General features: G+C 42.9%; 1 protein-coding gene across 7 annotated transcripts in view; it reads right to left on the bottom strand.

Annotated features, from left to right (window-relative positions):
- Window positions 1-24,810, bottom strand: part of RBM33 (RNA binding motif protein 33) — a 453,495-nt gene that overhangs the window by 158,063 nt on the left and 270,622 nt on the right. For all 7 annotated transcript variants that reach the window (XM_030198521.1, XM_030198536.1, XM_030198551.1 and 4 more), the window contains one exon: window positions 16,930-17,103. In XM_030198521.1, coding sequence (XP_030054381.1) covers window positions 16,930-17,103 — 174 coding nt within the window. The remainder of the gene's footprint in view (window positions 1-16,929; window positions 17,104-24,810) is intronic.

Below are 24,810 nucleotides of genomic sequence, written 5' to 3'. Positions count from 1 at the left end.
GTGATGAGGATAAAACATGGATCAGTGAGTATCTTCCTGGGTCCATTTTCACGGTTCCAAATGGACCCCGGAAGATACACACTGATCTATGTTTATGGAGTGTTTAGATTTGCACCAACTAGTATTGTATGCCCCTTATGCAGCCTGTATTCTAGGCAAAACATGGCTATGTCGGGCATGAGAGAGTATCCTGGGAGTGTTAATAAAGACTGCATTTTTTCAGCAAAGTCTGCTCTTTGTCTTTTGTTCCACTGTAATGATGGACTACATCTTTCTGGGACAGGAAAAAGGGTCCTTGAGGAAAAATTCAGATAGTATGTTTCTAGACATTAAAACTATACAGTGAAGTTTACTAAAAGGAAACAAGAGCATTCAGAAAATCACCCTCAGGAAAAACATGATGGCAGTGGGGAAAGTAATGTTAGCATAGAAAACCATCTATACTCACTTGAGCACATGGAAAGCAATGAGAACAAATGCTCGTAACCTAAGTAAAAAGGTTCAATATTTGCAAGTCCTGATGTTTGAGGAAGACTTGAAATTTGTTGCTATTACAGAGACATGGTTCAATGATTCCCACGAGTGAGATGTAACCATATAGGGCTATAATCTTTTTAGGAAGGCTAGGAGAGCTGGAGAGTGGCGCTGTATGTGAAAAATAATATCACAGCGGCTGAAATGCAGAGAACCTGGGGAAAGGAAGAAACTATATGGTTTGTCCTGGAAAAAGAAGATGGAACCTGTATCAACACGAGTGTTACATACAGACTTCCAGTAGAATTGGAAAGAAGGAGAGAGATCACGGATGCCTATCAAAGTGCTTTACTCAGACAAATGGTGATGGAACCTATGAGGCAGGAGTTGATGCTGGATCTAGTGCTCACAAATAGATGAAGCGTTTCCAACGTCCAAGTGGGTGCCCACCTAGGCAATAGTGATCATCACATGATATGGTTTGATATAAGAGCAAAAGTAAGTGCAGACACAAAAAACTAAAAGTACTGGATTTCAAACATGCTGACTTTGGTAAAATGGGGGAACACCTGAAGAAGGAGCTGACAGCAAAGGTGGGAATAGGAAAAGTGGAAGCACAGTGGTCGATGATGAAAACTGCTATAAATATGGCAACAGATCTTTGTACAAGGAAAGTAAACAAATCCAAAAATCAAGTGGCCAAAACAATAAGGGCAAAAGAGGTTTTTTTTCAAGAAATACAGAAGAACACAACAAGAGGATCACAGAAAAAATTACCGGATTAAAAACAAAGAAGCAAAGAGGGAAATATGGCTAGCGAAAGTTTAGGCAGAAGAAAAAATGGCTAAAGATGTAAAGAGAGGTGACAAGACCTTTACCAGATATATTGGGGAAAGAAGAAAAGCTAGAAATGGACATGCAAGGCTGAAAGATGCTGAGAATAGATAGGAGGATAAAGCGGACGTACTGAACAACTACTTCTCTTTGGTGTTCACAGAAGAAAATCCTGGAGAAGGTGCGTGGTCAGCTGCTTAGAGTATATCTGGGAATGGAGTGGATATTGTACCGTTCACAGACGAAAGCGTTTATCAACAGCTTGAAAATTTGAAAATGGACAAAGCTATGGGGCCGGATGGGATCCCAGGATACTGAGGGAGCTCAGAGAAGTCTTTGCAGGACTCCTGAAGGACTTATTTAATAGATCTTTAGAGATGGGAGAGGTTCTGCAGGATTGGAGATGAGCTGATGTGGCCCCTCTTCATAATACTGAGGACAGGGAAGAAGTGGGAAACTACAGGCCAATAAGTCTCACGCTGGTGGTAGGAAAAATAACGGAGTCACTGCTGAAAGACAGTTAACTTTCTAGAATCCATTGGGTTGTAGGATCCGAGGCAACACACCTTTACCAAAGGAAAATCCTGCCAAATGAATCTGATTTCTTTGACTGGGTGACCAAAGAACTGGATAAAGGATATGCGCTAGATTTAATCTACTTGGATTTCAGCAAAGCCTTTGATATGGTTCCTTTCAGAAGACTCATGAATAAGCTGAGAGGGCTGAACTTAGGACCCAAAGTGGTGAACTGGATTGGAAACTGGTTGACTGACAGGTGACAGAGGGTGGTGGTCAATGAAATCCACTCAGAGGAAAGGTAAGTGAGTAGTGGAGTGCCTCAGGGGTCGGTACGGGGGCCGATTCTGTTTAGTATATTTGTGAGAGACATTGCTGAAGGATGAGGGAAAAGTTTGCCTTTTAGTGAATGACATGAAGATATTCAAAAGAGTGGATACCCTGGAGGAAGTAGAAACCATGAAAAGATATCTCCAAAAACCTAGAAGAATGGTCAAAGGTGTGGCACTTAAAATGTAATTTCTACCACTAGCACACTGATAAATAAATAATATAAATATGATATAAATATGCTCAGTTCAAACATTTACAACCACAAATAAATGTAAATTGAACTGGCAGAACCACTGCAAATTAAATATTCCTATTAGATTGTAACAAGACACCACACCAGATAGCCACAATAATCCACACGACAATCCACTCAATTAAGATAACTCATCTACTATAACTACCTAATCACTCCCCTCCTTCTTCTTCTACCCTAATTTAACCTCTACACAACATTAAATGTATATGTCACCTTGCAATGACAATGTTAACAAACCTCTGTAAGCCACATTGAGCCTGCAAATAGGTGGGATAATGTGGGGTACAAAATAAATAAATAAAAATAAATAAATGTCAAGCTCTCTGAATGCCCAAACGTATGCTTATCAATTAATAATGTAAATAGATTTTATAAAACCTACAAAACATTTTTAAATGAGTGCAGTGTTGAGTACATTTTGGACTTGTCTTCCTACGGGAGAGCATCTATGAGTTTGTTTGTAAGTGTTTCCTTATGATGAAGCAATAAAGTGAAACTTGGCCAGGAGAGGAGATGGAAGAGATGCATGGAATTTTAATTGAGACAGAGCACTGGGGACATAATGATGTATTTGTAACTGGACTGGCTGAAGTCATCTGCTGAGGTTCTTCTTTTTGAGATTTCTTGAATGGACACTCACCTGAATACACTTCTGAATGTGGAAGATATAGAGGACATTAAAAAAAAAAAAAAAAAAAGATAAGCTTGTGGGTTTTAGAAAATCTAAGAACATTATATGATAAGCATAAGAGTTTAGACATTTTGAGAACTTGACATCTGGTGTGCTGTCTTGTTACAAACTAATAGGAACATGTAATGTGCAGTGATGGCTCTGCCAGTTCAACCTATATTTATTTGTGGTTGTAACTGTAGGAACTGAGCACATTTATATTTATATTATACACATTTATATTATTTATAACTGTGCCAGTGGTATTATTTATTTGTTAGAGCACAGGTGTTGTATTTGGATTTTCCCGTTTTTGTTGATTGGATACTTAAAATTTAATGCCAAGAAGTGCAGTGATGCTTTTGGGGTGCAGAAAATCCAGAAGATATACCAGATAGGAGGAGAGAGATTGATAAAGCACAGCTCAGGAGAGGGACCATGGGGTGATTGTGTGTGAGGATCTGATGGTGACAAAATGCGACAAAGCGGTGGCCATGGCCAGAAGGATGCTAAGCAAGTATTGTGTTCCCCATCTATACATCTGCACTTGGTCCCTCAGGCGTTGATATAATAGCAATGTTATTTGAATGTTCTAATTGTGTGCTTATTAGATATAATACAATTTAAGCATGATAGTGATGGAATATCTCTGTTATTTGCATTTCAGTGCTGTTAAATATGTATATTTTTGATCCTGTTTCAGGATAGTCATATTAATAGGTCTCAATTTTCTGCTTTCAAGTTTTCATCTTTCACTCTATGCCTTTATTTTTTCATTTTACTATTGTTATGCTGTTAATAAAATTGTAAGTTTTATGTTAAACTGTACCTGCTGTACATCGCCTTGGGTGAATCTCTTCTTAAAGGTGGTAAAAAAAAAATTCCCAATAAATAAATAGGCTGCGCAGAGATGGGTGTAACCAGCAGAAGAAAGGTGTTGTTGATGACCCTGTACAAGTCATTTGTGAGGCCCTACTTGGAGCACTGTGTTCAGTTTTTGAGGCTGTATCTTGCTAAGGACATAAAAAGATGAAGCGGTTCAAAGAAAAGCGACAGAAACGGTATGGAGTTTGCATCACAAGACGTATGAGAGACTTGATGACCAGAACTGTATACTCTGGAGAAAAAAAGAGGCAGGAGTGATATGATACAGACATTCAAATATTTCAAGGGTATTAATCTACAAACAAACATTTTCCAGAGACAGGAAGGTAACTAGAGGACATGAATTGAGGTTGAAGGGAGGCCGACTCAGGAATAATGTCAGGAAGTACTTTTTCATGGAAAGGGTGGTAGATGCCTGGAATGACCTCCTGTGGGAGGTGGAGGAGATGAAAATGGTAATGGAATTCAAAAAAGCGTGGGATAAAAACAAAGGAATCCTGTTTAAAAGGCATGGACCCAAGGAAGCTTAGCGGTGATTAGTTGGCAACACCAGTAATTGGGAAGCAAAGCCAGTGCTGTGCAGATTTCTATGGTCAGTGCCCTAATCGTGGCTGGACAGATTCAGCTTCAGTAGCTGAAGAACAAGGCCAGTGCTGGGCAGACTTCTACGGTCTGTGCCCTGATTGTGGCTGCACAAATTTGGACGGGCTGGAGTGGGGCTTCGATGACAACTTCAGAAGTTGGATAACAAGGACAGTGCCGGACAGAATTCTACAGTTTGTGCACTGAAAATGACAATGATAAATCAAGATCAGGTACACATATGTATAGTATCACATCATACCTTATGCTATGAGTTTACCTTGCTGGGCAGACTGGATGGACCATACAGGTCTTTATCTGCCATCATCTACTATGTTACTATAATAGTCTCTACCATTTTGCTTGGCACCTACATCAGGTTCACCACTCTATAATTTCCTGGATCACCTCTGGAACCCTTCTTTTTAAAAACTGGCGTTACATTGACCACCCTCCAAGCTTCCAGTACCATGCTTGATTTTAAAGCTAAATCAAGGAAACAGCAGGGCAAGCGATCCACAACATCCACAATAGCGGAATGAAAGGAACAGATCACACATGAAAAGGTCCTTTGAGAAATATTTTATTCATATGAGGTCTATAAAAAAAGCCCGAAACTGGTCGTGTTTTGCCCATGCAAGGGCTGCGTCAGGGACTAAAATACAATACAATACAAATTAGGTCTTATATACAGCTGAAATCCCCTTTTCAGGGTTCAGTGCAGTTTACAGTAATTAGTTAAATGACTAAACGCAGAGAGCTAGAGGTACAGTGCAGTCTATAAAAGTTAGTTGTGCAGCTGTGACTATACAGGGGGATCAAGGTTGAGGGTAGTGGGCTATGTAGAAGGTGCCACGGTAGCCTGAGTGTGACCTGATGGAATCATATTGAGGACAATGCTCACAATGTTTCTAATTTTTTCCTAAAGCTGTGGCAGTTACCATATGACCTGATGTAAATGGGGAGAGAGGTCCCAAAAACAAGGAAGAGAGAACTGATGATCTTGCAGCCCAATTCCCCTGTGCAAGAGATGAGAGGAAGAACTGATCTTTAAATCAGTTGGATCTGGCCAAGCAAAGTGATGATATGTTAATCAGCAGATTGGATGTGGTGCCTTGAAGAACTTGAAACACTGTTCAAGGAGCTTTGAACTTGATTCTTTCGGCTATGGGTAGCCAGTGTAATTTAGCCAAGTGTAGTGACACACTGTTGCACCTATTTAGTTTGAAGATCAGTCTCACTGTGGCATTCTGTATTACCTGCAGTTTCTTTAGATGTTCTTTAGACTTGATTCCAAGGAATAGAATGTTGCAGTAAGATCAGCATTTGGACCAGCAGAGTTAATGCTTTCTGGATAAAAAGTGGCCAAACTAATCTTAACTGTCTCATTTTGAACAGTGTTTTCTTCCAGAGTTGATTGACAACAAACAAGACAAAACATATTATTTAACACTAATAGTATTAAACAATTATTAATATAAATAACATAAATACCAATTCTAAAATACCATAACATGTTAATTCAAAAACATGAATATAAAATTGATAAATGAATATACTAAATAATTTAAAAAAAAAACATATAAATGGATTTTCTGAACAAATGAAAATGTAAAACAAGGACACATACCCAAGTGGTGTTTATAAGCCACTTCACCTTCTTGGTAAAAAGCTGAACAAAGGAGAAAGCACCATATAAAATATGCTATGAACTTTCAATCACAACAGCCAAAAGGTGGCAGTCTCACATAGAAATAGAGCAGAGTTATTCAGGAAAGATGAAAAAAGCTCTTACTAGTCTGTGCCAAAAGATGACAGCCTCACAGTTTCAATAATGCAACTAGCAGCTTTGCAGCATAACTCTGCTCTATTGCTATGTGAGACTGTGTCACATAATCTGTTCCAAAAGATGGCAGCCTCACACAGAGTTTCAGTAATGCACCTAGCAGCTTTTTTCATCTTTTTGCTGTATAACTCCGCTCTATTGCTATGTGAGACTGTGTGGGCAAAACATGGCCAGTGTCAGGCTTTTTTATAGACCTCTCAAATGAATAAAGTATTTCTCAAAGGACCTTTATGACCTGCTCCTTTCATACTGCTGTTTTAAAGATAAATTACATATTACCAACAATAGCTCTAAAAGTTACGTTTTCTGTTCTATCGGTACTTTGGGATTTATACCATCTGGTCCAGGTGATTTCTGACTCAAATTGCCTTATTACATCTTCCAGGTTTACAGAGATTTGTTTCAGTTTCTATGACTCAAAAGCATTGAATATCATTTCTGGCACTGGTATCTTCCCACTGAAGCAAAGAGATCATTTAGTCTCTCCGCTACATCATTGTTTTCCACAAGTGCCCCTTTTACCCTTTGATAATCTAATAGTCCAGCCCATTCTTTTACTGGTCTCTTACTTCTAATATACCTAAAAAAAAGTTTTTTATTATGTGTTTTTGCCTCCAATGCAATCTTCTTTTCAAAGTCTCTTTGCCTTCCTCATCAGCTCCTTGCATTTGACTTGCCATTCCTTATGCTGCTTCCTATTATATATTCAGTTAGATCCTTCTTCCTTTTTCTGAAGGATGATATTTTGGCTCTAATAGCTTCCTTTACCTCACTTTTTAACCATGCTGGCTATCATTTTGATTTGGCTATCCTTCCACTCTTTCTAAATATGTGAAATATATTTGGGTCTGGGCATCTACGTTGGCATTTTTGAATACCATCCACACACAATATAAATTGTTGACCTTTGCAGCTGCTTCTCTGGTATAACAGACATCTGTAAATTCTTTAAGAAGGAGCTAGAAATAGTCATCTTATAGCTAGCTGTGAAGTTTTGATGGCAGAAAATTTCTATACAGAATGGTGGAGTAAGGTAATTACTGGAAAATTCGTAAACATTACAAATTAAAGCATTTGGATCATAACCCTAAGAGAATTATGGATAATGAAGCAGTTATGATCCTCATTCTTATCCATAAAAGGCTGGATGCAATGAAACTGGGCGTAGTGGCAAAAGAGAAAAACAGAACAGCATTGATCATAGAAGTCTCATTCCTCAGTGGTTACTCTGTGAATCAGGTAGAGGGAGAAGATTCTCAAATTCCAAGAAATTCAGTCAGAGACCAAGAAAATGTAGCTTAAAAATACTCAATTATTTCCCATTGTGTTGAGAGCCACAGACTTGATTAAAAAGAGCTTTCAAGCACACACTGATAGGTTTGTCTATATATGTTACAGCTCATGAACTTAAAAAGTTATCCTTCTTCGGTGCAATGCAAGTGCTATAGCAAGTGTTAAGTTTAAGAGAGTGAGATCATGGTCCACATCCCCTGGCTTAGGAGTAAAGTCTCTGAAAAAGGTTTGTTTGTAGATTAATACCTTTCAAATATTTGAAAGTCTTATCATCCCTGTTTCTCCTTTCCTCCAGGGTATACATGTTCAGGTTATCAAGTCTCTCCTCATATGTCTTGCTACCCAAACCCCTACTATTCTTGTTGCTTTTCTCTGAACCACTTGAAGTCTTTTTACATAATTAGAAAAATATGGCCTCCAAAACTGAACACATACTCCAAGTGGGGCCTCTCTAACTTATAGAGGGGAATCCACACCTCCTTTCTTCTGCTGGTTATACCCTCTTCTATGCAGCCTAGCATCTTTCTGGCCACAGCCACCACCATGTCACATTGTTTCGTCACCTTGAGATCCTCAGACATTAAAAATACTACTAATAAAAAATAGCATATAACCAGCAATCTTAGAGGACTTCAATTTACATATTCCTACTCCATTAGCAACTTAATTAAGAAATCAATAATAAAGATGCAGGCAACAGTCCAGCAGCAAGATGGGGGCTGTCCAATCTTTTGCAGAGCTTCACATGTTTGATTATCTCCCAGTCAGTGAGAAGTCATGTGTGTGTACTCGATGCAAAGAGCTCCTAGCACTCAGGGAATGGGTATGATCTCTGGAGACTAGAGGAGCAGACTTAAAAGAGCTGAGGCAGACAGAGGTTTATAGAGGATGCCTACAGGGATATAGTAGAAATGTTCCATTGGGAATGCTGCTGCTATTGAAAATCATCTGGTCCATTTACCCTTATGAAGCAGTGTTGCAAAGCACGCTGGCCACCACTGGCTGGACAACTTTGAAATTTATGCCTGCATTTCGCATTATGATGTTTTACACCTTATATTTTTGCAGTTTTGCTAAATGTGAAAAACGATTTTTGATAAGATAAGGGCTTTTTTTAGCCAATTATGTGATTTACCCTATCCAGTTAGAAGATATAATTTTGTCTTTAACGGGGTTCTGAGGCTTTTCTCTGTTATTTAAAGATTTACTAACAGTTCTTGCATCAGTATTGGAGTGAATATTTGTTTTACTGTTTATAGCTTTTTGGTTCACTGTTCTATTTTATATACATTGTAGAGAAGTCTCGCCTCCAGTTAGGCAACCTCTGTGGTGCCATGGAGAAGAAAGGTCACCTGAAGGAACAGCATTATAGTGGAGAAGCATGAAATGATTCTGTAGGCAGGATCTACTCACCAGAGGATGCAATATCCTCTTGCACCAAGAATGTGTCTCCAGGGGCTTCTGCCCAGGAAGGAAGGGTTTGGATAGCTGTGATAGTGTTAGCCAAATTTGTGGAGGAGTAGCATTATACATTAAAGAGAGCCTTGAATTGAATAGACTAAAAATTAAGCAGGGCACAAAACATGAATAGAAATTCCATGTGTAAAGGGGAAAATGATAGTGATAGAAGTGTACTACCATCCACCTGGCCAGGATGAGCAGACTAATGGAAGTAATGTTAGAAGAAATTAGTTAAAATTCATAACAAAATAATAGTGGGTGATTTCAATTACGCCAATATTGACTAGATAAATGTAACATCACAGCATTCTAGGGAAGCAAAGTTCATAATCAAGGACTGCTTTATGAAGCAGAGAAGGGGAACAATTCTAGACCTAGGCCATAGTGGAGTGCATGATCTAGTGCAGGAAGTAAAGGTGCTGGAGCAACTAGATAACACTGATTATAACCCGATTAGAATTAATATACTATGTGCAGTAAGTAGTACAAAGCAGAACAAAAAAGTGAGGTAGATCCAAAGAGGATGTCAAAATATATAAAAATCTTTAGTTTAAAAGGTCATAGGGATGACCCTATGACCTTTTACAATAAAGATTGTTATATATTTTGACATCCTCTTTGGATTCACCACTTTTTTGTCCTGCTTCTCACAGTCGCGTAAGGTTTTTTTTTCCTCTCCTCCTTTTTTCTGAGTAAGTAGTACACACAGGAAATCCAATATGTTAGCATTTAACTTTCAAACAGGAGACTATGATAAACAAGGAGAATGACATGGGGGAAGCCACTGCTTGCCCTGGTATCAGTAGCATGGAACCTTGCTACTATTTGGGATTCTGACAAGTACTTTTGACCTGGACTGACCACTATTGTAAGCAGGATACTGGGGCTAAATGGACCATCAGTCTGACCCAGTATAGCTATTCCTGTATTGCTTCTATCCCCTTTCAATTTTATCCTAGAGTATATAGCATTAAATGATGAGGTAGATAAAATAGGCATCTCAGAGACTTAATGGAAAGAGGACAATCAATGGGACACTGTATTAACAGGGTACAAATAGTATCACAATGATAGAGAGGATCAAATTGGGGAGGGGGGGTTGCACTATATGATAAAGAGGAAACTGAGTCAAATAAAATAAACATTCCACATGAAACAGATAGTAGACTGAAATCATCATGGATAGAAATTCCATGTGTGAAGGGAAGGAGTATTTTTGTAGGGCTGTACTATCGTCTACCAGGACAGAACAAACAGGTGAAGAAACGTTTACAGAGATTAGGAAATATGGCAAATTGGGCAATGCTATGATAATGGGTGATTTCAATTACCCTGATATTGACTGGATAAATGTTACATCAGGGAGTGTAATGGAGATAAAATTTCTAGATATAAAAAACAACTGTTTATTGGAGCAGCTGGTCCAGGAACCAACAAGAGGGGGAGCCATTTTGGATCTGGTTCTCGGTGGTGTGCAGGGCATAGTGCGAGAGGTGGCAGTGTTGGGTCCCCTGGGAAACAGTGATCATAACATGATCAAGTTTGAGCTACTACCTGGGATGAACCCGCAAAGGAAATCTATTGTAGCCAAATTTAATTTTCGAAAGGGCGACTATAATAAAATGAGGAAAATGGTTAAAAAGAAACTAAAAGGATCAGCCTCTAAGGTAGGACACTAAATCAGGGGTGGATGTTATTCAAAAAAAACCATTTTGGAGGCCCAGTTCAGATGCATTCCACGTATTTGCAAAGGTGGAAAGAAGAGAAAATGACAGCCAGCATGGTTAAAAGGTGAAGTAAAAGAGGATATTACAGCCAAAAGATTGTCCTTCAAAAAATGGAAAAAAAGATCCAAATGAAGAAAATAAGAAGCAACATAAGAACTGGCAAAGTCAGATGCAAAGAATTAATAAAGGAGGCTAAAAGAATAAGAAGAGAAACTTGCCGCAGAGGCTAAAACTCACAGTAAACAACTTTTTCAGGTACATCAGAAGCAGAAAGACTGCAAGGGAACCCGTGGGACTGTTAGATCATGAAGGAGCAAAACGGGGGCTCAGGGAGGACAAGGCCATAGCAGAGAAAATGAATGAATTCATCTTTCCAAAAGAAGGCATAAGAGATCTGCCTGTACTGGAAATGGTTTTCAAGAATGATGATGTGGAGAAACTGAAAGAAATCTCAGTGAACCTAGAAGATGTAATGAGGCAAACTGTCAAATTAAAGAGTAGTAAATCACCTAGACCAGATGGCATACATCCAAGGGTACTCAAAGAACGCAAGAATGAAATTGCTGGTCTGCTGTTAGTAATACGTAACCTATCATTAAAATTATCCGTAGTACCTGAAGATTGGAGGGTAGCCAATGTGACACCGATTTTTAAAAAGGGTTTTAGGGGTGATCCGGGAAATTACAGACTGGTAAGCCTGATGTCAGTGCCGGGCAAAATAGTGGAAACTATTATAAAGAATAAAATTACAGAACACATAGACAAACATGGTTTAATGGGACAGAGTCCGCATGGGTTCAGCCATGGAAAGCCTTGCCTCACCAATTTGCTTCATGTCTTTGAAGGCATGAATAAACATATGGATAAAGGTAAGCCGGTTGATGTAGTGTATCTAGATTTTCAGAAAGCTTTTAATAAAGTTCCTCATGAGAGACTCCTGAGAAAATTAAAGAGTTATGTGATAGGTTCTGGTGTGGATTAGGAATTGGTTATTGGACAGAAAACAGAAGGCAGGGTTATTTCTCTCAATGGAGGAGGGTGAACTGTGGAGTGCCACAGGGATCTGTATCGGGACCAGTGCTATTTAACATATTTATAAATGATATGGAAATCGGAATGAGTGAGATGATTACATTTGCAGATGATACAAAACTATTCAAGGTTAAAAAATGTGCGGACTGTGAAATATTGCAGGAAGGCCTTAGGAAATTGGAAGACCGGGCATCCAAATGGCAGATGAAATTTATGTAGAAAAATGGAAGGTGATGCACATTAGAAAGAATAATCCGAATCATAGTTACCTGGTGCTAGGATCCACCATGGGGGTCAGCACACATGAAAAAGATCTAGGTGACATTATAGATAATATGCTGAAATCTTCTGTTTAGTGTGCGGCGGAAGCCAAAAAAGCAAATGGGATGCAAGGAATTATTAGAAAAGGGATGCAAAATAAGACCAAAAATAATATAATGCCTTTGTATCACTCCATGGTGCGACTGCACCTCGAGTATTGTGTTCAGTTCTGGTTGCTGTATCTCAAAAAAATATAGCGGAATTAGAAAAGGTTCAAAGAACAGCGACTAAAATGATAAAGGGGATGGAACTCCTCTCATATTAGGAAAGGCTAAAGAGGATAGGGCTCTTCAGCTTGGAAAAGATTAGGGAACCCCCAAGGAAGTTTCATGACAAATAGGAGGAAATATTTTTTTCACTCAACAAATAGTTAAGCTCTGGAACTCTTTGCTGGAGGATGCAGTAACAGCGGTTAGCGTATCTGGGTTTAAAAAAAGGTTTGGACAATTTCCTGGAGGAAAAGTCCATAGTCTTCTATTGAGATAGACATGGGGACGCAACTGCTTGCCCCGGATTGGTAGCATGGAATGTTGCTGCTAATTGGGTTTCTGCCAGGTACTTGTGACCTGGCTTGGCCATTGTTTGGAAAACAGGATACTGGGCTAGATTGGTCTGACCCAGTATGGCTAATTTTATGTTCTTATGTATCCTATGCAACCTTATTCCAGAGCTTCTTTACAGATGGACGAGAATCGCCCTCTCTGCATTTATTTCTTCCAAAGTACACATGTTGAAATCTTTAGGTCTATCCCCATATGCTTTATGATGAAGACCATTGATCATTTTAGTAGCACTTCTCTGGACTGACTCCATCCTGGTAATGTCTTCTTGAAGTTGCGGTCTCTAGAATTGTATACACTACTCTAAGGAGGATCTCATTAGAGATTTACATAGATGCACACTCACCTCCTTTTTCCTGATGGCCATTTCTCGCCCTATGGACTCAAGCATTCTTCTGGCTTTTGCTGTTGCCTTTTCTGCTTGTCTAGCTTAAGATCATCAGATATGATCACCCCTGAATCCTACTCTTCTTTCAAACACTGAAATATTTCACTCCCTATACTGTACCACTCCATGTTTTTGCAGCCCAGATGCATGACCATGCATTTTTTTTAGCATGAAATCTTAGCTGTGAAATTCTAGACCATTGAGGCATCTTAGCAAGCTTTCATAGATGGGTGATATCTGGCAAAGCTGTGCATGTACAAAGGTGTCAGTTCCTACGGTGCTAATACGATTAGATTGGACTTGAACTGAATAGCTCTCTTTGTTACACTCTTCCCAGCCACAAAGACATCTTCCTGACATATGCTGACCCTTTTGACACCTATAGGGATCATAGTCAGGCACAAAGCATGTCAGAAATCAGCTACAATTATCAGATACTGATATGGTCTTGCTGGACTACCTGTACATTTTGAAGTTACAGGAGGCTCCTCTTCTCTGGGACACGGATGAATAAATGGCTGCAATGAAATCAAACAGCTCAATGCACCTGAACCAATGCAGGCTTGGTAGTGCAGAAAAGAAAACTTGAAAATATCCAAAAACCAAACCACAGTGAAAGAGAAAGAGGACTTACTGAGGTGTCCCAATGCTATCAGTGCAAAGAAACTACTCGCAGAATGAGGGGAACCCCCCCCCCCAAAAAAAAAAAAAAAAAAAAAACAGCGGCACTGAATATCGGGGGATATTTAGGGCGGTGTGATCATCCAGAGCTTATGTGTACCTGGCTGATCTTCAGCCAGGACTGCATAAGGCAGTTATGCAGGCCCTGGATGAATATCAGGCCAGATCGTCGTCACCTAAATTATCCCCCGATATTCAGTGACGGCCATGTCTGGGCAATGGCACTGAATATCGGGGGATATTTTGGGCGGTGTAATCATCCGGTGCTTATGTGGGCATGGCTGATATTCAGCTAGGCCTGCATAAGACAGTTATGCAGGCCCTGGCTGGATATCAGGCTGGGACCCGCATAACTTTTTTTTTTTTTTTTAATTTCCCCAAGCCCACACGATAAAGGCTCCTTCCCCTTGTGCCTACCTGTATCCTGATGGTCCAGCGGTGGTCACTGGGAGGCAGAAGTGCAGCCCCCTCGTGGCGCTGCTCTAAAATGGCTGCAGTGAACTCTCGCACCAGCTCGCGATACTTATGTAGTACTGTGAGCTGCTGTGAAAGGTCATGGCAACCATTTTAGAACAGCACCGCAAGGGGCAGGAGTGAGAGGGATGCACTCCTGCCCCCAATGACCCCAGGGATACAGGTAGGCCCTGGAGTCTTCCCGGGCGAGTGGGGAGCGTTCTTGCTATGGACTGGGTGAGGAAAAGGGGGCTCTTAAAAAAAAAAAAAAAATTATGCAGGTATCAGTCTGATATTGAGTGCCAGCACCTGTATAGCTAAGCGGTCTTATTTAGGACAGGTTTCATTTTTTGTTTTGTTTCCTATTGGTCTGCTTAGCACTGGATAAATCTGCATTAACTCCTACCTCCTAACGATGTAACTGTGGCTGCACTAGCAGCCGCACTGCAGGTCCAAAATGTCCATCTTTCATGATGCACTGAAACATGTCTGCCATCACTAGGTGGTCATTATGGACCTTTGATGGCAACTTCACCAAGGCAGCCAAAGAGTTAGCATCACTGCTCCTGCTGACAATAATCCTCCACATCTTTCCCATGTTCCTGCCTGCAGGACTATTTGCTTGAGTGATGAGTTGTGAAAAAGAGCTTCTCCTGAACATTCTCTGAGTGAAACTTTGGATGGGTGTCTACTTTGCAATTTTTTTTTTTTAATTAGGAAAGGAAAAGAGAAATGTCTTAGTATTTTGTTGCCTGTGGTTTTACTTTTATATTTTAACACAGTATAATATAAAAATGTGAGACTTTACAATCAGGTAACTTAAAAAAAAACAAACAAAAAAAAAACACCAGAAAGGTTTTTCAAAGCTTGAAAAGTATAAAGGAAATGAGAGAAATATGTAGTTATTATTATATATATTTTTTTAAGTACTAAAGCCTCTTTTTATTATGTCAACTGGGAATATAACATATAAAGTAGGGCCAGTCCCCTATTAAATATAAACCCACAATACTTCTCCTCTCCCTTCCATGTTTTGAAAGCATTACACAAACTCTGTTTTTCTTAACAGAAAGCTGCTCTTGGGAATAGTGTTTATTTTATGGAAGACAATTATTTTTGCTGTCCAGGTTTTCTTTTAAAATTTTTAGTATTAGAAAGCCTCCCCACCCCCCACCCCCTGTTTAAGATATGTAGCTGAAGCTGCTGCTTCCTCTTTCTTTTCTTGGAGCACCAGCGACCACTTCTTTCTTAAAACAGATAATGGGCCTTTACTCCAATGCTTGCAGAATGATGTTCCATCCCCTCCAGTAAAATATAATCAAACACAGCGAAGATGACGCAAAATAACGGTAAAATGAAAAAAAGGAAGAAAAAAAGAAGAAACAAAAAAATGGAACAAGAAAATAAAGAATTGAAAAACTGGGGATTGCAAAAAATACACAAGAAAAAAAATATGTATATAGACAAAATCAAAAAATAAGAAAAAGACGACACAAGAAAAATGCAAAAAAAGAATTAATTAAAATGATTTATTAAGGTGATATGACTCGACACAGCTGTGTTTCGGCCCAACCGGCCTGCGTCAGGAGTCTGTTACACCATGTATATATTCTCTGGCGATATAAGTTCTTGTAGGGAATTCAATAAAATTTTATTCAATAACACTCTACCTTTAAAAAGGCTGTGTGCATAGTTTGACAACAATCGTTATATAGAATTCTGGTATGGAAAGTGTATCTATATCTTGTTAAGCAGAGTTTCAAAGCTACTGGCCAGTAGCTTTGAAACTCTGCTTAACAAGATATAGATACACTTTCCATACCAGAATTCTATATAACGATTGTTGTCAAACTATGCACACAGCCTTTTTAAAGGTAGAGTGTTATTGAATAAAATTTTATTGAATTCCCTACAAGAACTTATATCGCCAGAGAATATATACATGGTGTAACAGACTCCTGACGCAGGCCGGTTGGGCCGAAACACAGCTGTGTCGAGTCATATCACCTTAATAAATCATTTTAATTAATTCTTTTTTTGCATTTTTCTTGTGTCGTCTTTTTCTTATTTTTTGATTTTGTCTATATACATATTTTTTTTCTTGTGTATTTTTTGCAATCCCCAGTTTTTCAATTCTTTATTTTCTTGTTCCATTTTCTTGTTTCTTCTTTTTTTCTTCCTTTTTTTCATTTTACCGTTATTTTGCGTCATCTTCGCTGTGTTTGATTATAGTTGTTTTCTGCGAAGACAGGTTTCTTCTGTATTTGTTACACCATCCCCTCCAGTACCAGCTCTGCTTGCTGAGGCAGGAGTCTGGGCTCCCTGTCTGACACACTTCTGATTTATCTTCAGACTGTGGCCTATGCATGCACCAATTATCCCAATATGAACAAAGCAGCACACAGTTCTCTTTTATTATAAAGTTAATAAGGCAAGCACTTTATAGTAACTCCCAAAGATTTCCATTATACACATCCCTAAATTCTGCATTACCCAAACATATGTGAATATATTTCATGTGCTCAAAAGATTCATTCTATGTTTTACTATACAGCATAGGACATAGCTTAAGAGACACACTAGATAAGAACTGAGAACATTTGAAGGAGTTACTTACATGTCTGGGTTTCACTTGGCCTGATCTTTGCGGTAACTGCATTCTGGTGCTACCTGGTTGTGGCTGTGGAGCATGTAGAACAGGTCTGAACGGAGGCTGAGAAATAGGTAACAAAGGCTGTGGTGGACCAGTAAGATGATGGTGCTGGTGCTGTAGTGGAGGATGAAGTGGACCCTGAATATTTGAAAAAGTAAACTTTTAAAAATAAAGGCTAGCTTGACAAATATTTAAAGAATATTTAATTGTTAGTGCAGCGGGCTTTGATCCTGTCAACCTGGGTTCGACTCCAACTGCAGCTCCCTGTGACTTTGGGCAAGTCACTTAACCCTCAACTGCTCCAGGCACAGAAACAGATTGTGAGCCCTCTAGGGACAGAGAAAGTACCTGCATATAATGTGTACAGCGCTGCGCACGTCTAGTAGAGCTACAGAAATTATTAGTAGTAGTAAAACCAAGAGTACATATATAGCAAGTAATTTTGTTGCACTTATACAGTAGTATACATCCATAAAATTCCTCTTACAAAATTGCATGTTGCCTTCCTCCTTCTAGCATTAATATAGATGCAATGGCAAGAGCATGCATGCATTTATGCAACTCAGATATAGGAGTCTTTGAGGTGGTTTCTTTCAATTTATGTACATTGTTTATGGAGGCACACATATATTTACAATAGCTTTCAAACCAGCATAAATGTATGAAGGTATAAGAAAATAAGAATTGTTATATTGAGTCAGACAAAAGGTCCACCTAGCCCAGTATTCTGTTTCTAACAGTGGCCAATATAAGTCACAAGTACCTGGCAGAATCCCCAAAAGTAGTACGATCCCATGCTGCTTAACCTCAGGAATAAGCGACTGCTTTCCCCCAAGTCTGTCATAATAATGGTTCATGGACCTTTCCTCCATGAACCATTTATTTTTCTTTCATGGATCTTTCCTCCAAGAATTTTTTTTTTTTTTAAACACAGCTACACTAACTGCTCTTAACACATCATCCTCAGGCAATGAATTCCATAATGTAATTATACATTGAGTAAAAATATATTTTCTCCTGTTTGTTTCCTCATGGCATGCCCCCTAGTTTTTGTTCTTTTTGAAACACTAAACATACAATTTGTGTTTACCCATATCATTCTACTTAGGATTTTGTAGACCTCCATCATATCTCCCCTCAGCCATCTCTTCTCCAAGCTGAACAGCACTCAACTACAGGAAATGTATCTAGTGCAGTTTCCCCTTATGGGATCACAAACCCTGAGTGTGGGCCCTAGACCTGTTTGTACACATCTGTCATAAGGTGAAATTAGGCCTTACCTGCTAATTTTCTTTCCTCTAGACCCTCCAGACCGGTCAAGACGCTTGGGTTATGCTCGCCTACCAGCAGAGGGAGACTGAGAACACTAACTTCAAACTATGTACATATAACCTGTGCCTAGCCACCTGACGTCAGTATCCGCTTAGCAAAGCAGAAAACCAAAAACCTGAAAACGAGAAACAAAACCCCTGTACCTGGAAAACCAATAGTCAAACACCAACAGTGTGCTTCCACAGACGGAACGTCCAAACGTCCCGCTCTGTACTGTTTTAGAGTCAAAGAAATTCTCTCCGACCACACTAAACTTGAAAGAATAGTCATAGCAGAACACGGCTCAAAATCACTTCTGATAATACACACTTCTGATAATACACAGGGCGGGCTCTTGACCGGTCTGGAGGGTCTAGAGGAAAGAAAATTAGCAGGTAAGGCCTAATTTCACCTTCCTCTTCAACCCTCCAGACCGGTCAAGACGCTTGGGAAGTACCAAAGCAGTAGAAACTTACGGGTGGGACCCTCGAAAAGCAGAAGACAACACAGCCGCTCCAAACCGAGCATCCTCTTTTGCCTGAACATCAAGTCTGTAATGCTTCACAAAGGAATGGATGGAAGACCACGCCGCTGCCTTACAAATATCCTGCGGAGGAATAAAACTACTTTCCGCCCAAGCAGCAGCTACCCCCCGAGTAGAATGAGCCTTAAGCACCGAGGGCACGGCACGGCGTTTCAACAAGTACGCCGACGCAATGGTCTCCTTCAACCACCTAGCCAGAGTAGCCTTGGAAGCTGCTGCCCCTTTTTTGGGACCTCCAAACAACACAAACAACCTATCCGATGCTCGAAAATCCTGCGTTCTGCGCAAGTACGACCGTAAAACGCGCCGTACATCCAACTTAGCCAGCCGACGTTGCGTAAGATCCCCAGCGCGATCCCCCAACACAGGCAAGGAAATCACCTGGTTTACATGAAAAGCCGACACCACCTTAGGCACAAAGGAAGGAACCGTCCGTAAAGTCACTTTCTCCTTAGCAAATGACAGAAAAGGCTCCCTGCAAGACAGAGCCTGAAGCTCTGAAATCCTACGCGCCGAAGAAATGGCCACCAGAAAAACCGCCTTCAAAGTAAGATCCTTACATGTAATGGATGCCACGGGTTCAAACGGAGGTGCCACCAACGCCTCCAGAACCAAATTTAAATCCCAAGGCGGAACCAACGGACGACGAGGCGGCCGAATCAACTTCACTGCCTTCAGGAACCGCCCCACATCAGGAGAAGCCGCCAAGGAAACTCCCCGAATCTTACCTCTAAAACAAGACAAGGCAGCCACCTGCACTTTCAGGGAAGAGAGCGACAGTCCCCTCTCCAAGCCATCCTGCAGAAAATCCAAAACTTCCACCACCAAAGCACGCAAAGGGACATAAGCCCGCTCTTGACACCAGTTCTCGAAGGTGCGCCACACTCTCACATACGCCAAAGAGGTAGACCTCTTGCGAGACCGCAACATCGTATCAACCACTCTGGGTGAAAACCCTTTCTTTCTCAACCGGTGCCTCTCAAGAGCCAAGCCGTAAGCAAGAACGGAGAGGGATCTGCCATCTCTATCGGCCCCTGAACCAGTCGCACCCGAGGCCCCAAAGGAATCGGATCCTGCACCAGTAACCGCATCAGATCTCCGTACCACGGACGCCGGGGCCAATTGGGCGCTATCAGAACCACTAACCCCGAGTGACGACCGATCCGCTGTACCACGCGGCCCACCAGCGGCCACGGCGGGAACACGTAGAGCAGCTGCTGAGGTGGCCACGGAAGCACCAACGCGTCGATGCCCTCGGCTCGAGCATCCCTTCGACGACTGAAGAACCGAGGGACCTGCGCATTGTCGGCCGACGCCATAAGATCCAACACTGGCCGACCCCACTGCAACACTATCTGCTCGAACACGGAGGGATGGAGAGCCCACTCTCCGGGATCCAACGTATGCCTGCTCAGAAAATCTGCACTCACGTTGTCCACCCCTGCCACGTGTCCCGCTGACAGACTCTGCAGATGAACTTCTGCCCATGACAGCAACTCCGTCGCCTCTACCGCTAACCCGGGACTCTTTGTTCCCCCCTGTCGATTTACATAAGCGACGGCCGTGGCATTGTCTGAAAGAACCCTGACTGCCTTGCCGTCCAGAAGACTCTGAAAGGCCCGAAGAGCCAACCGAATAGCTCGCGTCTCCAGGCGATTGATGGACCAACTCGCCTCCTCCAACGTCCAACGCCCTTGGGCCACCTGACCCAGACAATGCGCCCCCCATCCTGACAGACTCGCATCCGTGGTCAGCACCACCCAGTCTGGCGTGTCCAACGGCATGCCCTTCGCTAGATTCGGAGAGAGGAGCCACCAGCGAAGACTGCCCCGAGCCACCTCCGGCAGGGAGAGCCTCTCCTCCAAACTCTGAAACTGAGGAGACCAGCGAGACAACAACGCTACCTGTAACGGTCTCATGTGGGCCCTGGCCCAAGGTACCACCTCTATTGATGCCGCCATCAGACCCAGCACCCGAAGATACTCCCGCGCCGACGGCGCCCTCTGAGCTCGGAGCTGCCGGATCTGAGACCGTAGCTTGGAGATGCGAGGCGCTGTCAAAAACACACGGCCTCTCTTCGTGTCGAATCGGACTCCCAAATATTCTAGGGACTGCGACGGAACGAGGTGACTCTTGGCCAGATTGACAACCCAACCGAGCGACTGCAGAAAGGACACCACCCGACCGGTGACCTCCTCGCTCTCTGCTTTTGATTTGGCTCGAATCAACCAGTCGTCTAGGTACGGATGGACCAAAATGCCCTGCAAACGCAGCACTGCCGCCACCACTACCATGACCTTGGAAAAGGTGCGAGGCGCTGTCGCCAGGCCGAACGGCAGAGCACAAAATTGAAAATGTCTCCCCAACACCACAAAGCGAAGAAAACGCTGGTGTGCCTCTAGGATGGGGATGTGCAAGTAAGCCTCCGTCAGATCTAAAGACGTCAGAAACTCTCCTTCCTGAACCGCTACAATGACCGAGCGCAGCGTCTCCATTCGAAAGGAAGGAACCTTCAGAGCCGCATTGACCTTTTTGAGGTCCAAAATGGGCCGAAAAGCATCCTCCTTTTTGGGAACTACGAAGTAGATGGAATAACAACCCGTACCTCGCTCTCCTGGAGGAACCGGAACTACTGCTCCTAACTCGACCAGACGCGCCAAGGTCTCTCGCACTGCTCTCGCCTTGCGCCTGGAATGACAAGGGGACACGAGAAAGAAATCGGGCAGAGGACCGTCGAACTCTAACGCGTAGCCGTCTCGCACAATCTGCAGTACCCACTGATCTGAGGTGATCTGGACCCACCTCTGGTAAAACAAGCGCAAACGAGCCCCCACGCGAACCAGAGGTTGGGCCCCCACACCATCATTGCGAAGGACGGGACGCTCCGGGCGTTCCCGACGAGGAACCTCGCCCTCCACGGCGGCCACCTCGAAAGGACTGAGTTCTTTGGAAAAAACGACCCCTAGTCCCCCCGGAGGACCTGCCAGGCCGATATCGTCGAGCTTCCTGAAACCGTCCGCGCACCGCGGACCCCCTAGCAGCCTTAGGACGAAGCTCCGGAAGACGAGGAACCTTAGTATCACCAAGACCCCTCACCAACTTATCCAACTCTTCCCCAAAAAGCAAAGAACCTTTAAACGGCAGCGAACACAGCTTTGCCTTAGAAGCAGCATCAGCCATCCAGCCCCGCAACCACAGGGCCCGACGAGCAGCCACCGCCAGGGTCATGTTCTTAGCCGAAGCCCGTAACAAATCATACAGTGCATCAGCCATGAAGGACGACCCCATCTCCAACCTTGCCAAATCTTGAACCATTGAGGCCCTATCAGCCGGCGGGCTATCCAGCAGCCGCTCCGCCCAGCGGAAACAAGCCCGGGCCACCAGGCCTCCACAAACCGACGCCTGCAGCGCCAACGCAGACAAATCAAAACTCCGCTTGAGAAACGTCTCCAATTTCCTGTCCTGCGGGTCCCGCAACGCGGCCCCCCCATCCACCGGAATGGCCGTAGCCTTAGTCACAGCCGTCACCACGGCATCTACGGTTGGAGGCCGGAGGGAATCTCTATCCTCCTGCGGAAGCGGGTACAACTTAGCCATGGCCCGAGCCACCTTACACTGATCTTCTGGAGAACGCCACTCTTGGGTAATCATTTCCCTCAGATCCGCGTTCATAGGGAAAGTGCGAGATACCTGCCGAATCCCCTTCACCAAAGGATCCTGCGACCCGGCTGTCACTGGAGCTGACGCCTCAAACTTGAGAGTCGATGACACCTGCTCAATATGTTCTGCCAACTCATCGCGGTGAAAAATGCGGACCACCGAAGGGTCCTCCCCAGGCACAGCAAGCTCCTTCTCATAACCAGCCAACGGCCCCTCATCCTCCTCCAGGGGACTAAAATCGCCCTCTGACTCCGGAGGGGAAAAACTTTCCATGTCCTCCGACCACTCCAAACGTGGTCTCTTAACACTGGCACCCCCCGTCCCAAGACTAGGAGGCTCTGCTCGCGTCGGCCCCGCCTGCCAGGCCTGGAACAAAGACCAAATAAAATCCGGCGGGAAACCCATCCGACCAGGACCGTCCCCCCCAGAAACACCGGACAACTGACTGCCCAAAGGTCCTCCGACCAACTCCGGGCCTTGCGGTGCCGATTCCAAAATGGCGGCGGTTCCCGCCAAAATCGGGACCGCCGCCACGCTACCAGACTGAGACACTGCCGGCTCTGGAGGGCCCGACGCGGGAACCTCCGCCGCTAACACCGGCGGAGCGGAGGAAGAAGACTTCGGTTCGCCGCAGAAACGGCAAGAACCGCCAACCACTTCAACCCCCCGGCGCGCACAAAATCTACATCGAAGCGGCTTTCCCGCCATCGCGCCTAAACAAACAGCTGACAGCCCACTCACCAGAAGCCTGCAAAACAGCGCCCCAAAGCAGCTGAACACCCCTGGCACCCCAGAATGCAGCTCACTCAGCTCTCCACACCGCTTGGGCCTTCGATCTGTGAGAGATCTCTTTTTTTTTTTTTTTTTTTTTTTTCAACAAAACTTTATTGCAGCCTGAAATTGAGCCCTGCTGCTGCTAAAACTAAACGGCACTCAAGGCTGCAGCACAGGACTGCAGCCGAGGCACAAAGCTGCCCAAAACGGGAGAGCCAGTTAGGGGGAGGGACCCGGCCACCCGGGTGTGACACCCCAAAGGGGACAATGGCAGGCCCCACCGGACCCACCAACCCCCAGCACACTAAAGTCTTCCAGGCACAGAGGATAAAACTGAAAAACAGACCAAAGAAGCTCTAAATAATCTCTGAATCCTACCAGACCGGACAAGCTGCACAGGTTGCTTGTCTACCCTCTGCTGAGACTGAGAAGATACTGACGTCAGGTGGCTAGGCACAGGTTATATGTACATAGTTTGAAGTTAGTGTTCTCAGTCTCCCTCTGCTGGTAGGCGAGCATAACCCAAGCGTCTTGACCGGTCTGGAGGGTTGAAGAGGAAGCATTTATTATTACTGTGGAATTTGGAAGGAAATGTTTCTACCAGATTGGACTGCCATCGCCTACCAAGACAGAGTCCACATCTTAGGTTAGTGTAGGCTGCAGGGTGCCTTATCTGTCAGACACGTGACAGATAAGACGCCCTGCAGCCTACGACTAGCCTAAGTTCACTGTGTAAGTAAGGTCCATTGAAGCAAATTTGTCTCGTTATGAAGTGCACGAGAGGACAATGCTCAGACACACAGAGACAAGGGAGAATAGTACCAGAAACAAGAACTAAATATAATCAAAGTCTTGGTCAGTATGATAGTGTGTCACCTATTCTACAAGACCTGCACTGGCTGCCAGTATATAAATGTATTAGTTTTAAGATTATCTAATTTTTAAATCAATTTTTGGTCTGAGGGGTTAAACGAATTAATTGTTTTTCCATATTTTGAAAGAAGTGTTTTAGCAAACATTTTTATTATTTATTTATTGCATTTGTATCCCACATTTTCCCACCTATTTGCAGGCTCAATGTGGCTTACAGAGTTTTGTTATGACATTGTCATTACAAGATGTCAGATACAATTAGTATCCTTGGCCACCTTTAAATCTAGACTGAAAGCCCACCTCTTTAACACTGCTTTCGACTCGTAACCACTCGCCTCCACCTACCCTCCCCTCTCCTCCTTTCTGTCCACATTAATTGATTTGATTACTTTATTTTTTATCGATTAGATTGTAAGTTCTTTGAGCAGGGACTGTCTTTCTTCTATGTTTGTGCAGCGCTGCGTATGCCTTGTAGAAATGCTAAATAGTAGTAGTAGTGTACAGATTGAGTGAGGGAAGAAAGAAGGAAAGTGTTAGGCGGGCAAGTATAGAAGGTGGACTTTCATAACTAGGGTGGGTTGGTGAGGTAGTTTAGTAAGGCTATGGGTTTTCTTCGTAGGCCTTGTTGAAGAGATATGTCTTCAGAGATTTGCGAAAGTTAGTTATTTCGTCAATAGTTTTCA

This window comes from Microcaecilia unicolor, chromosome 1 (assembly GCF_901765095.1).
Source record: "Microcaecilia unicolor chromosome 1, aMicUni1.1, whole genome shotgun sequence".
Lineage (NCBI taxonomy): Eukaryota > Metazoa > Chordata > Amphibia > Gymnophiona > Siphonopidae > Microcaecilia > Microcaecilia unicolor.
This window is presented reverse-complemented; position numbering and strand designations above follow the sequence as displayed.